This window comes from Phasianus colchicus, chromosome 2 (genome assembly GCF_987193195.1).
Source record: "Phasianus colchicus chromosome 2, bPhaCol1.hap1.1, whole genome shotgun sequence".
In the NCBI taxonomy this organism is placed as follows: domain Eukaryota; kingdom Metazoa; phylum Chordata; class Aves; order Galliformes; family Phasianidae; genus Phasianus; species Phasianus colchicus.
In genome coordinates, this window is record NC_143437.1 from 12,464,327 (window position 1) to 12,478,405 (window position 14,079).

The 14,079-nt window shown below is 38.2% G+C and overlaps 1 protein-coding gene across 8 annotated transcripts in view; it reads left to right on the forward strand.

Moving 5' to 3' along the window:
• Positions 1-14,079, forward strand: part of TASP1 (taspase 1) — a 76,010-nt gene that overhangs the window by 3,405 nt on the left and 58,526 nt on the right. For 6 of the 8 annotated variants that reach the window (XM_090134820.1, XM_090134817.1, XM_090134814.1 and 3 more), the window contains exons 3-6: positions 907-974; positions 2,611-2,679; positions 8,985-9,105; positions 10,523-10,607. In XM_090134820.1, the coding sequence (XP_089990946.1) occupies positions 907-974; positions 2,611-2,679; positions 8,985-9,105; positions 10,523-10,607 (343 nt within the window). Of the gene's footprint in view, positions 1-906; positions 975-2,610; positions 2,680-6,592; positions 6,706-8,984; positions 9,106-10,522; positions 10,608-14,079 lie in introns of those variants that run through there. The other 2 variants (XM_090134819.1, XM_090134818.1) reach the window with 2 other exon arrangements.

Below are 14,079 nucleotides of genomic sequence, written 5' to 3' on the forward strand. Positions count from 1 at the left end.
GTACAACTTGCAGCCATTTCCCCGGGAAATTTCACTGGAGCGCTCACACCGCCCCTTCCTTGTGCACGTGTTGTGAAGCACAACATCTTGCTCTTTACTATGTTATTTTACTGGTTTAAATTCTTTATTTTCTTCACTGGTAGTGTTTAAACTAATTTTATTAATTTCTTGAAGCTGGCTTTTAATAAAGGTGAGGAAGTGGAAGTTGAGATAAATACAAACAATATATATATTTTTTTTAATTAAAAAAAAAAAGAAACTGAAACAAAATGGAATCTAAAAATCAGTGTACTAAGCTTGTCTGCTATTTTTCTGATAACATATTTAGTCACATAGGGGACTGATGAATTTCTTAGGTGTGGAAATAGGGCACAGTGACTAAAAGCTGCAGAGTAATTGGATGCAAAAGGATAGAATAAGATGAAAAAAAACTGATCTTTGTTTCATGAACCTCTCCTAGCTGTAGAATATAGAGCTCTGAAAATGTAGTGCAAACAGGAGAAAATGAACAGAATGGTAACTGACCAACTTGCCATTCTGCAGGAAAAGGAAAAATGGAGTTTTCCTTAAAACCAAACCTTTTTTTTTCTCTGCACCCTGATTTCAAATAAATAAAATAGCTGTGCTGGTCTCTAAGAATGCACTAATCTGTAATCTCTTGGAGAGTGTTCATAGGAGCAGATTATATGATTTAAATGTGTGTACTCATGTGTGTGTGCTCAGTCCCCTGTACTTTATTGAGTCTATTTGAATGCATAATGTTGTCAGTTTCTAATATGAAAAGGGAGTGCAAACGTAATCCCGAATAAGGATGTCTCTTGTCTGCCTGTATCATAGTTCTTGCTGATGTTTGTAGCCAGTAGCTTGATAAGAGGTATAATCTCTTTTCCTTTTCCCTAACTGTAGGTGCAGGTTATCATTCTGAATCCAAAGCGAAAGAATACAAGCATGTGTGCAAAAGAGCCTGCCAGAAGGTATGTCTTACCAGCTCCATAGTCCTGTAGTGAGTGTGTAAGAAGTGTATTTGGGAGCACTGTCTCTTTGGTATGAATAGACATATCTTGGTTTAGCTGCTCTGACTGAATGTATTTCTAGAGGAAAAAAAGGAGTAGCAACAGCTAACATGGCTGCTATACAGACTTGGTAGAGTGCATGGAGGTGAGGTGCAGCAACATTGTCATTTGGTGGTGGCAAATACCACACACCAAATGGGGAACAGTTCATAATTCACAGGATATTCATAAGAGCTTCCTGTGGCTCTGGGATTTCTGGAGTTGAATGTAGTGCTTGGATCTTTCTTCATCAGTGTCCACTCTTTTTGGAATTTATTTTGACTAGCGTCCAAATTGCTCAATAAATACAAGAATTTATAGAATTCCTTTCTTTTTGATGGCTCTTGACTTCTTAATGGGAGGGGAGGTAGCAAGGACAGAAACAACAAAAAACAAATGACCAAAGAAACAAATTAAGTTTCCAAAATTGTAAAAGAAGTAATGGCAAGATTTTAATTTCCATTGAAATATGTATTTTTAATCTCTTCTGAGAATTTAGCTTTGGAGCTGGCAGCTCCTGAGTGCTAAGAGCTGAATAAGAAGCTGGAAGACTTATCTCCAAAATTTCTAATGCCTTTTTCTTTCTCCAGAGAGAACATGCTGGGGAGTCTGGCAGGCCTTTCAGAAGTGCTTTTCAGAGTTGGAGTCTAATAATTATTAACACTTCATCTTGCAGTTCTGTGTCTCAATCCTAATACCAACGTAATTTTGTAATGAGAAAGTTGAAAAATCATCCAAATTTAACATCAGCTTCCTTAAAATTGTGCACTAGCACTGATGATATTAGTTTTCCAGCTAATTATGTGTGAGACGAGGTTGTTTGCTGTTGAATGCAAGTCTAGTTTGAGATTCTGTTTGGTTCCTTAAGTTCAGTAGCCAACATTAATAACTTGTATGAAGAACAGACGTTCGCAGGTTTGTTTTGCTACTAAAGATGCAGCCATAGTTGTTTTTTGGAGGTTCCCTGAAATAACTTGAATGTATGGTCTTACCAGTCTGGATCTGGGAAACAATACTATATATATTATAGTATTATTTATATAGTATAATATATATATACTATAATATAAATAATAGATAGCTCTAGAATTCTTTTTTTGTGTGTGTGTGTGTGTTTGAATGTGGATGCACATATAAAATCTGCAGATAACACTATCTTATATGATTTGTTTTGTGTGTTGGCTTCTACATGAGGTTGATTATATTCAATTTCTTGACAGTTGCCATATATAGTATTAGAGACTGTTGTTGAATCTTGGAAGGAAGATTAGAAACTCCTTGACTGAATCATTATGTTTGAGGATGCCAGGTATAAGAACTTATTTTGCTACAAATTTGATCATGCAAAAATCTGCTACTAAATGCAGTGTTGAAATATCTGATTTTTAAAAAGGCATCAGATCTACCCTCATGTGGAACATGCCAGCTTGTTTTTATGTCCTCTTAGATTTAATCCTAATTTAATGAAGATTCTCTTTCTACAGATCTAGGAAAACATAGGACTTAGCTGCAGAATATTAGAATTTCCTAATAATCAACTGAAAATTCTGTTTTACAGGCGATCGAAAAGCTACAGGCTGGTGCTCTTGCAACAGATGCAGTGACTGCAGCACTTATAGAACTGGAGGTACGAATTTCTGACTTTAGTGAAGGGTCCCTATGAAGGAAAATGGAAGTAAAGCTAAAAGAATTTTTGAGATGTAAATGAGGAAGTTTAGTAACATGCTTGTTCCAGATCCGCTAATCTCACATGGCAGTAATGACTGAAAAAGCAATTCCTTTTCTACTGTTAGCAGTCATTTTTCCCCTCTAACTTTACTAGTAAAGAAGGAAGGCGAGGTAAACATTGTGCTGTAAAAATGTGGTGTTGAAATTTATCGGCATATTCTCAGAAGATTAGCAGTGGATTTGCTTACACATGTTTGGAAAGTGTTAATTAATGTACTTGATAGGGTTAGCTTAAGGCAAGCAGTATGTGCTTTAATATGTGGTAGGCGTGCTGACTAGGTGCCAAAACTTCAGTCATACTTTTAACTTGGCAAGCTTCTTGGCTTTAAACAGTAATTGTGGTCTCCACTGAACTGTTCAAATATGCTTTCATGTGCTATCTTAAACATTAAAGTAGATTTAGATGAGAGAAAAATATCTCTCTGTATATCTATGCATTATAGAAACATAGATTCATAGAATCTTTAGAGTTGGAGGAGACCTTTTAAATGTCATCTAGTCCATCTCCCCTGCAATGAACAAGGACACCAGAGCTAGATCAGGTTGCCCAGGGCACAATCCAGCCTCGCCTTGAAAGTCTCCATAGATGGAGCATCAACCACATCTTCAGGCAAGCTGTTCCTATGCCTCACCACCATCACTGTAAAAGATCTTTTCCTTATATCCAACCTAGATCTACCCTCTTGAAGCTTGAAGCCATTTCCCCTTGTTTTGTCACCACAGACCACGCTGATGCGTCTGTCCCCTCCTTTCCTGTAGCTCCCCTTTAGATACTGTAAGCCGTTCTCAGGTCACCTTGGAGCCTTCTCTTCTCCAGGCTGAACATCCCCAGCTCTCTCATCCTGTGCTCGTAGGGCCCTCTTCTTGAGCCTCTCTAGGTGCCTCTGGATGGCATCCTGTCCATCTGGTGTGTTGACCGCACCCCACAGCTTGGTGTCATCAGCAACCTTACTGAAGGTGCACTTGACCTCACTGTCAGTATCATGTCTCTCCTGAATGGAGATGTTAGAGTATTGGTCCCCAGTGGGGCACCACTTGTCACCAGTCTCCATCCAGACATTGAGCCATTGTCCTCCAACTCTATGGACTTGATCCTGCAGCCAATTCTTCGGTCATTGAACAGTCCACACATCAAATCCATATCTTTCCAATCTAGAGAGAAGGATGTTGTGGAGTATCGTGTCAAAGGCCTTACTAAAGTCCAAGTGGATGACATCAATGACTCTTCCCTTGTCCATTGGTGCAGTGACACCATCATCAAAAGCCCTAGATTGGTCAAGCAGGATTTGCCCTTGGTGAAATGCTGGTTCTCCTGTCTCTCCGTATCTTCTGTGTGCCTTAGCATAGCTTCCACAAGCTTTTCTGGCACAAGAGAGGAGACAGATAGGATGGTAGTTCCCAGGGTCATCCTTATTACTCTTCTTAATAATGAATGTGGTGTTGCCTTTTTTCCAGTCACCAGAGGCTTCACCTGATTGCCATGACTTTTCAAATATCATTGAGAGTGGCTTGGCAACTACATCAGCTAATTCCCTCAGTACTCTGGGATGCATCTCCTCGGAACACATGGATTTGTGGATGTTCAGTTTTCTCAGGTGGTCACAAACCTGATCTTCTCTTAAAGTGGGAGGAACATTGCTTTCCCAGTCCCCTCCTACCGAACATTTGAGGGCTGTGTGACAAGAAGTTATCAGAGAAGATGACTGAGAAGAAAGGTTTTCAAGTATCTCAATCTTCTTGTCTCTTGTTACCAGCCTACCTTTGTCACTTACTAGGGGGAGTATGCCCTTCTGGACTTTCCTTTTCTGGGTAAACTACCTGTAGAAGCCTTTCTTGTTCTTCTTGGCATCCCTTGCCAAGCTTAGTTGGAGCCTTGACTTTCCTGACTCCGTCCCTATGCAGCCCAGCAGCTTTCTTATACTCTTTCTACAGTACCTGCCCCTTTTTCCACTGCTTGTGCATTTTCATCTTGCTCACTAGTTTGACCAGCAGGTCCTGGTTCAGCCATGCCAATCTCTTGCCTTCCTTTCCTGACTTGCTGCACCTGGGAATGGAGAGCTCCTGCGCACTGAGGAAAGCTTTCTTAAAAATCTGCCAGCTTTCCTACACACCCCTGCCCATGAGGACAGTTTCCTAGGGTGTTTTGTTGATCCACTCCCTGAAGAGCTGGAAGTCAGCTTTCCATAATTTAGCATCCTAATTTTACTCTTTGCCTGTCTCATATCCCTCTGGAGCATGAACTCAACCGTAGCATGGTCACTACCAACCTCCAGTTCTGATGTAGAGTCAGTTCACTTGCATCAGTGAGCAACAGGTCCAGTACTGCATCCCCTCTGGTGAGACCTATTACTTGACTCAGGAAGTTATCCTCAGTGCATTTCAGGAGCCTCTTGAATTGCCTACAGCTCACCATGCTACTTTTCCAGCAGATGTCTGGGTGATTATGTCCCCCAGCAGGATGAGTGCTTGCAATTGCAACACCTTTTGTATCTGGAGGTATAAGGCCTCACTGACAGGCTCCACTGGGTCGGGTGACCTGTAGCAAGCACTGATCACAGGGCTCCCTTTGCTGCCTCAGTCTTTAAATGTCACCCATAGGCTTTCGACTTGCTCATGAAAATAAATCTTATAAATCATGTACATGAATAAGCTAACAGAATCAGCTCTTGTTCCACAAGATTCTTTTGTGATGCAGCTCCCATCTCTGTGGAAAACATTTTGTCTTTTGTGATCTTAAGAAACTTGGCTGAACAGCTCTACGTCTCCTTTCAGCTGTGCCTAGGGTAAATTATTTTCTGGTTTTGCTATCCCCCGAGAGAATCTTCTTTTGCTGTAGTAGATTTAAATATTCTGGAGTGACATCTGTATGATGTTATGGCTGTAAAATGAAATTAAAGCATATTTAGAGAATTGATCTGATCAGCAAGCTTTTTCTCCTTTTCAGTCTTGCCTACTGTTCTGGTGATGCCTGCCATCATTCTACTGTCTGTTTTTATAATTGTCTTAGGTAGTATTTGGTTGATGTAGAACACAGTACAGTGAATTTATCTGAAATATTTAATTACTTTTACGTTTTGTTAGGATTTTTAATGCTATATTCCAAAACCGTGTAGTCTTTGAAAGACACACGCATCTTTTCATGGAAGTGCTGCAAAAGATGATTTTTTTTTCCCTTAGTTCTGCTCAATTACACAACTCCTATTACACAGAATTTCATCTAATCCAAGAGGCATCACTTCAAAGGCTTAGAGAGGCGCAAGACTTGCTCTTGATCTTTTATGAGCAAGCTGACAGTTTACTTGCGGTATGCTGTCTGTTTTTTGTTTTATTTTTGCAGGCTCCAAATGTAGAGTGAGCAGCCTTTCTTTGTTGGATGTTTTGAGTCTCAAGTGAAATAGGGAATAGATGAAGATATAATTAATGCTAGTAGTTGTTAGAGAAAAGGTAGATTACTTGTGCAAAGCAACTTGAATGCCTGACCCAGAACACTGTTAAAATAATGGTGCTGGTTTGCATGAGCATCAACAATATTTCATAAGTTGAATAAAGGCAGTTATGTTTTTCAGTTTGTGAACTCTGTCATTGCAGAGAAATAAATGAATGTGTTTCTTCTTTCACCTTTTGGTAATCAAATACTTCTGGACAAGGTGCTTCATAAGACTCATCATTTACATTGTATGCTTGATCTCAGAGCTATATTCACAATCCCAGAACCGTTTGTTTTTATGCTTTTGCTATCTGCCACCATATGACGTCCGAATTCCTCTTGAAACATAAGGGGATTTGGGCAGATATTTCTTTTCTTTTAAAAGCTGCAGTTTACAACAGAACCACATGCTGATTGAATTTACAGCTGGCTAGAGGAACAATGTACAGTTTCAAGTTTTCTTTGAGTGAGGAGCACTTCAGAGATTCTAATGTTCAGGTATTGGAAGCAAGAACAAAGTTTGTTCTAGATGAAAATTTTAAACTTTCTCTTAGTGCAACCTCAGTTTATTCATACTGTGTGTTTATTGCTTGGCTTTTCCGTCTGGCTTGTGTGGAACATTCTTTGTGAGTATCATTTAAATTGGGAATCAATGTGATTATGGAAAGTGGTTATCACATTTTGAGTTTGGATATCCTTGCTCATAAGGTTGCTCTATTTGCATTTTTTGCTATGTCCCAGTCAAAGGAATGGAAAGCAAAATTTTGCAATGAAATAATTTGTCTCTTGTTTGTTTTTTTTAAATATTAATTTCAGAGTAAATAAGACTTCAGAATATGGAATCTTAATCCCAAGTATATATATTTTGAAGCTGAAAGCACAAGGCCAGCAGCATTGTTGTAGTAAGGCAGTCACCATAGATGAACTTTAAACGAATCTTGAACTGGAAGTTGTTAAATCTAGTTAAAGACTTTGCTGTTTGATATTTTGCAGCAAAGTGACTAACGGTAGTCTATGACAAAAGTGTTCTTGAAAAACATTTTAACTGGTTTGATTAAAAGAGACCTGACTCACCCTAGTAGTCTGTTACTTCTTGTTACTGAATTCCCACAGAAGAAAAAAATTTATAATTACAGCGTGTAGAAAGAAATGCCAGTAGGCTTTGAAATCCTTTTAAAAGTTGCAAATAAACCTTGACCAAAAATGCATCCAAGATGGATGGGATGCTCTTTAATGCATGTCAAAAGCAGAGCAGTTTAACTATTTGTCTAGATGTAATTCTGGATTATTCATGTTGAGCAACTTTTTCAAGTTTTCCACATTTGACCACAGCTTTAGTACGCCTGTATTGCTGCCAGAACATTTTAAAATACATCTTGAGGTAAGAAGGGTTCTGAATTGAAAACGATATCCTCAGTAGTGCTTAAGAGTTTTTATAAGATGAACTAACATTTGAAAATGAAATTCTTGTTCCACGTCTTGAAGCTTTGCATTGTCTCCTTAGTACAGTTTTAGGTTGTAAGCTTGAGATACCTAGGTGATGGTGTAACTGCTGTAGTCTGGAGTTAGCAGTCGGCTAAGCCAGCTGCTGCTTTGCAGTCTGCCACCTGCCCAAGGTCGGCATCTTGGCACGTGGGCAGCATGTGTCTGCACAAAGATGTAATATTAAATCCAACATGCAGCACTTCTTATTTGAGAAACTTGAGTCAGTAAGAACTACAGGCAGTGCTAATAAAAGGTGGCTTAGTTTTTAACTAGGACACATTAAAAGTTGCTTGGTACTTTATGTGATGTGTGATTTGTTGTTTGAAAAACTTTCATACCAGGGTAGTGGTGGTGCTTGTGTTAGTATTCAAATAGAAATTTTGCACAGTGAAGTCTTGTTAATGGTGCTGGTTTCTCATCTCAATTCCCCTCACTGCAAGAAAGACATTGAGGCCCTGGAGGGTTCACAGAAGGGCAACAAAGCTGGTGAGGGGTCTGGAGCACAGGCCTTATGACGAGCAGCTGAAGGAGCTGGAATTGTTCAGTCTGGAGAAGAGGAGGCTCAGGGGAGACGTTATTGCTCTCTATAACTACCTGAAGGGAGGGTGTAGTGAGCTGGGGGTCAGCCTCTTCTCTCGTGTAACTGGTGACAGAACTAGAGGGAATGGCTTCAAGCTGTGCCAGGGGAAATACAGGCTGGATGTTAGAAAATACTACTTTTCTGAAAGAGTGGTCAGGCACTGGAATGGACTGCCCAGGGAGGTGGTGGGGTTCAAGGAATGTTTGGACATTGTGTTGAGGGATATGGTTTAGTGAGAACTATTGGTGATAGGTGGATGGTTGGACTGGATGATCTTGAAGGTCTTTCCCAACCTTGGTGATTCTGTGATTCTTTATGCAAGGCTGTAATCATAGGGTTATGATTTTAATAAAACATACAATTCTGTTTGCTCCCGTGTCACACTTGAGAGCATCAGAGATAAACTGTGGTCTCTGTGGAAGAGATATTTGCTCGTATTGTAAGGCTTTTGCTTACAAATAAGTGATCATGGTTTATATTAGCACATTATTACTCTTGAGATGTATCACACAGAAGAGAGTATAAGGTTTCCATCGTAGTAATTTAAGATAAACATAGCAAATTGCTCTTTTCTGATGTTGCTGTGGCATATTTAAAGTACTGCAGCAAGAATGTACACTGTAACACATCACTGTCGTCATATTAATTATGCAGGGGTTTTGATGTAGTTTGATGTGATTGTGGCCTCACGGTGCTTTGTTTTTATTTTCAGGATTCTCCTTTTACAAATGCAGGAATGGGTTCTAACTTAAACCTTCTGGGTGAGATAGAATGCGATGCCAGCATAATGGATGGAAAGTCGTTGAATTTTGGAGCAGTTGGTGCACTGAGTGGTATGTTAACTACGTGTTATAAAGCTAACTACTGATTTAAGTGCAAAGACCAAGTTTGTTCTTTTTTGTGAAGTTTTTGCAGGGGATGCCATTATAGCCCCATTTAATGAATTCTTCCCTCTGTAAACAAACAAAAGGGAGAGGGAGGCATTCTCACTTCCTGAAATACTGCTTTGTGATGTTGCAGTGCATTGTCTTAGTTCACTGATAGTCCTTTGCAGAATGATTGTGTGATAAAGTATTCATTCACTCAGAGGGAGTGTGTTTTCTCAGAGGGCTTTGAAGAATTGTAACCTTATAGTAAAATGCAAATATATTATACACAGTAAAATGCACATATATATAAAAAATACAAGCATTAATATGACAGTATATGTTTTTTGTTATCTGGCTCCTTGAAGAACTTACTGTTATGTAATTCAGTCATAGAATCTCTTAGCTTAATTGGTCAAATTGAACTAAGGTTTCCTTTGCAGTGTTAGAAAGGTACACAGCCTCTAAACTGGGGCTTCTTGTTTATTCTTGCAGCCACTGATCTGTCAAGCTGCTTGCCTCAATGTAAAATTCTTCTATAATATAGTTTTTTCATTATAATCCTCTCATGTGATCAATAACATCTGGATTTCTAATTTGTGAAACTATTACAAGGCTACATGAATATGCATATAACACTTATTTAATCTGAGAACTAACGTGCCTTTCATTTTTTTTCTTTTGCCTAGCTTTACCTTTCAGTACAAAACAGTCCCAAGCAGGGATGGTTGAACTTTTGTCATAAGTACGTTTGAGAGCCTTAAGTGTTACTCTGGAATACTATTGAATAGCTTTTCTGAAAACATTTCAACCTTTGTTCTTTATCCTAGGATAGTTCTAAACTGTGTTAATAACTTCCTCATGTAGATATAGATCTAAAATAAATAGTAAAATTAAGTGTTTCAAGGCTTACTTGTTACAAAATGTATCCTTCCAACCACGGAGACGGAGGAAATGAGGGAGTGAGAAAAAGCTAAGCCTGAATCCTATAATCCCTGTTCTGGCCAGATAGATCCAAACAAAGCTTTTTCCATCTTGAAAAATTAATACTCATAAAACATCTTTGGTCTGTAGAACACCGCTGCTTTAATTCTGAGATTTCTGTGGTAGGGAGTCACTCCTAATATTTCAGTACCCTTCTTTCTTTAAAAAACAAAACCAAATGTTGATTAGGAAGTCTTGTTACCACCGATAGGCCACGAGAAGGAACAACTGATTTAATGTTATTAAGCTGAAAAATAGCATCACAATGTGTCTCTTACTGAATTACTGAAGCTCTGGAAATGAAAGGAAGCTGACTTCCATTGCCAAAATGAACCCCACAGTACTGCGTGGAAAATATTTTAATGGTTTGTTCCCGTTTTTTGCTGATTTTTCTTTTCAGGAATCAAGAATCCAGTTTCAGTTGCAAATAGATTGTTGTGTGAAGGGCAGAAAGGAAAACTCTCTGCTGGCAGAATTCCACCTTGGTAATTGCTTTGTTCTGCTTGACTTTACTTTAGTCTTATATCTGTACTGCATGCAATATTTGAAAGCTTTGTCTTATCCAACAGAGGCTTCTGCTGTTTTACACTCACATCCTTTTAAAAAGAAGCAAGGTTTTCTTCTCAGATCTTGAAACTTAGTGTGCCTTCGGTGCAGCTGTGAGTAGAACTGTTGTGGATAGATAGAGATATCACATTGTGGGATTTTGTGTCAAGGTGACTATTTCTAAACTTATGTCATACTGAATGAATGATTAATGTTTATAAATACCTAAAGGGAGGTAGGATGCAGATGAATGAGGTCAGGCTCTTCTTGGCAGTATGTGGTGATAGGACAAGGAGCGGTGTCTAAAACTTGAACATGGGAAGTTCCATACAAACATGCAGAAGAAATTCTTTGTAATAAGGGTGGCAGAGCATGGGAATAGGTTGCCCAGAGAGGTTGTGGAGTCTCCTTCTATGGAGATTTTCAAGACATGGCTGGATGCCTACTGTGTGACCTATTGGAGCGTACCTGCTTTAGCAGGGGGTTGGAATTGATGATCTCTTGAGGTCCCTTCCAACCCTGCAATTCTGTGATTCTGTGTGAATTCTTAAGTTTTTGCTATATCATTTTGAAAAATCTCTAAGTACAGCAAAATTAAAATGAAATTCTACAGCCTTTGCTTTTGTCAACTTTAAAAAATATGTAAACTTAACTGACTTTGTGCCTTTATTTTGTAACTAAATTGTGGAAATAACGCAGTGTTTAGTTAGAATTTATTTTAAACATAAACTTATTAGTATTTATGACAACACTGAAAATGTGCTTTATTGAGACTGATGTAATTCTAGTATGAAAGAGGAAACTGTTAAATGTATAAGAACTTTAAATACTGTTCTATCATATTTGGAAAGTGTCCAAGAACTGTGTTGGAACTGACTAATCTTGGAAGATTCTTATTTTTGTTAGCAGTTCAAATCAACCAGCAGAGAGTTTGAGCTTAAGCAGTTACCTCAGTTATACTTGTTGGGAAAATTTGCTACAGTTTGCTGAGAGATTGCAGTATTTGCAGATGTATTAAATCAGCATTTACGTTGTTTGAAATATGTATATTTGATTTAGAAATTTTACTGTTCATACTTCTTCCTGTAGAAGTGTCCCAGTAGTCAGTCTGTATCTGGATAGTCTGGTATTCCAGTTTAAACACTGAGGAAAAGAACTATTGCAGTGTCCATAATACTGCAAAGGTAGGTCATAGATTGAAAAAAAGCACCCCAAAACCAACAGATCAAGAGGCAGATTTTGCATTTTTGTTTTCTTTATTAAAGGAAGAGGAATCGTAGTTAGTGAGAACTTCTTTTTCAGAGAAGTTTACCAAGGAATATGAACTTAAATATTAGTTGCTGCCAGTAGCTTATTTCTTCAGATATCAGGAAAAAGCTAGGGCTTATCCAGTTACATTAAAGAGGCTGTCAAAGGAGATTGTTGTGGTTTTGGTTCTGTTTGCTTCTCTCCCCTTCCTCCCCTCCCCTCCCCTTCTCTTCCTTTCTTTCGTGCTCCAGAACTAGGAGCAAGCATTTGTGTTTTACTTCTGTCTATACCACCACCATTTTTTCTGTAATTGTGGCAGGGAAGAGAATAGGATAGTTGTGATCTATTTTAGCATGTTTTCTATAACTTCATGACCTAGTTTATGTTAGTAGCTATTATTTTAAAAATAACTGAATGAAAAATAAACTGTATCATCTCAAAGGACAAGACAAAATCTTTCAAACGCTGTTTGAACATTGTCTTGGCTAACAGACACTTCATAAGACAGGGGAGTTAAAGCTTTCTAAGTGTGAACTGTTGACTTCAGAGCCATAGTTTTGGGCCTTATTCACATTATATTTATTTTCATTTCTTCTCTGTTTTGAATTTGGATTATGTATCTTAATAGAAAAAAAGGTAGCTAGCTTGGAAACAATCTGTAGCACTATAATGCTTTAATAGATGCTCCTGTATGTTCAGGGTATCCCAAGTTTGGAATGGATCTTATGTTCATTGTAGGTGATGATTGTTGACAATTTCATGCCTTGCCTTTTTGGCAGGGTTTGGTGTAACATATTTTTGATCTGGGAGTGAAATACAGTGCTGCGCAAGCTGGAAAAACACGTCATCAAGTAGCAAGAAACAGCTGTATTATTGTCATTCCTCCCAAGAGTTAGGATTTTAATAACTGATTTTTATTTGTAAAAATGTGGAAGTTTCATCGTTTTTCTCATGGGCAAATACTATGGTGGGGAGTCTTAAAGAAACTGCAAAGCCTAAGAATCTGTCTTGCTAATTAAACCTGTTGGTATAGACAGCTTCTGTAGCACCATCTAACTTAGCTTAATGTTTTCTCACCAGAATGTTTGGCACAGGACCAAATGAGAGAAATTTGCTGACTGTGAGATTAGAGACAGTGGCATTATGGAGAGTCTTGTCTGCAAAAGAACAGCTGGAGGCAGTTAGTTTGGCCTGGTTACCACCTTTCAGCACCCATTTGTTTAGAGACAATTCAAAATGGTACTTTTCTGATTTTTAGTAATTTTAATGAATGTGAACTTATTTATTCTGAGATGGTAGGTTTATTGGGAGGGAGTGATCATGTGTCCTGATTGCTGTATGTATGTAGTTTACTGTGAATTGCTCTGTAGCGTGGGTTATTCTGGGACAGTATCTCCTCTTCTGGTTTAAAACACAGTCCTACTGTGCAAATTAAAATTCAAAAATAGAGAATTCCCACATGTATGCATGCGTTTGTTAAAGCTGTTCTAAGGTCCTTGAACCGTCTCTCACAGTTTGTTTGGACTGAAGTTGTCAGAATGTTCTGTATCTCTGTATGAAAGAGAAGAAAATACCAAACTCTTTAATGTTACATGTTATCCTGTAAGATATTCTTGATCATTGTATGACTTAGAAAAGAGAACACAATTAGAGTTGCTTAGTTACATATAGGGTGGATCATTGGGAGTGGTATTTGGTCACAGAATAATGGATAAGTTGCTTTCTAGAAAAGCTTTAAAGTTTTTTTCTATTTCATATGTTTCTTAAAGGCAGAAAAGCTTATTTAGAACTGCTTGCTCGTAACTTTAGGTATGTAAAAATTGCAAGATAGTACAAATAAACCTAAACATCTCCTTACTTTTTTAGATCTCCTTGATACTATTGATTTCAAATTCATGTTAGTGTCCCTTTTTCAGTATTAATATTAATCTTTATGAGAAAGAATCCCATGTTTGTATGTTCTCCCCCTTTGGTTATTTCAGCGTTTTGCAATCGTTTTATTCTTGTCACATGCAGTGCCACAGATGGGATATGCGTGTTGGGTAACTTGCAGGATGGAGCATAGTCAAGAAGGTGCCAGGGTTGAAGACTTGTGCCAACTTTGATCTCTGATCTGTATTTCAGCAGAATAAATTCTCCTATGTAAGAGTGATTTCAGAGTGA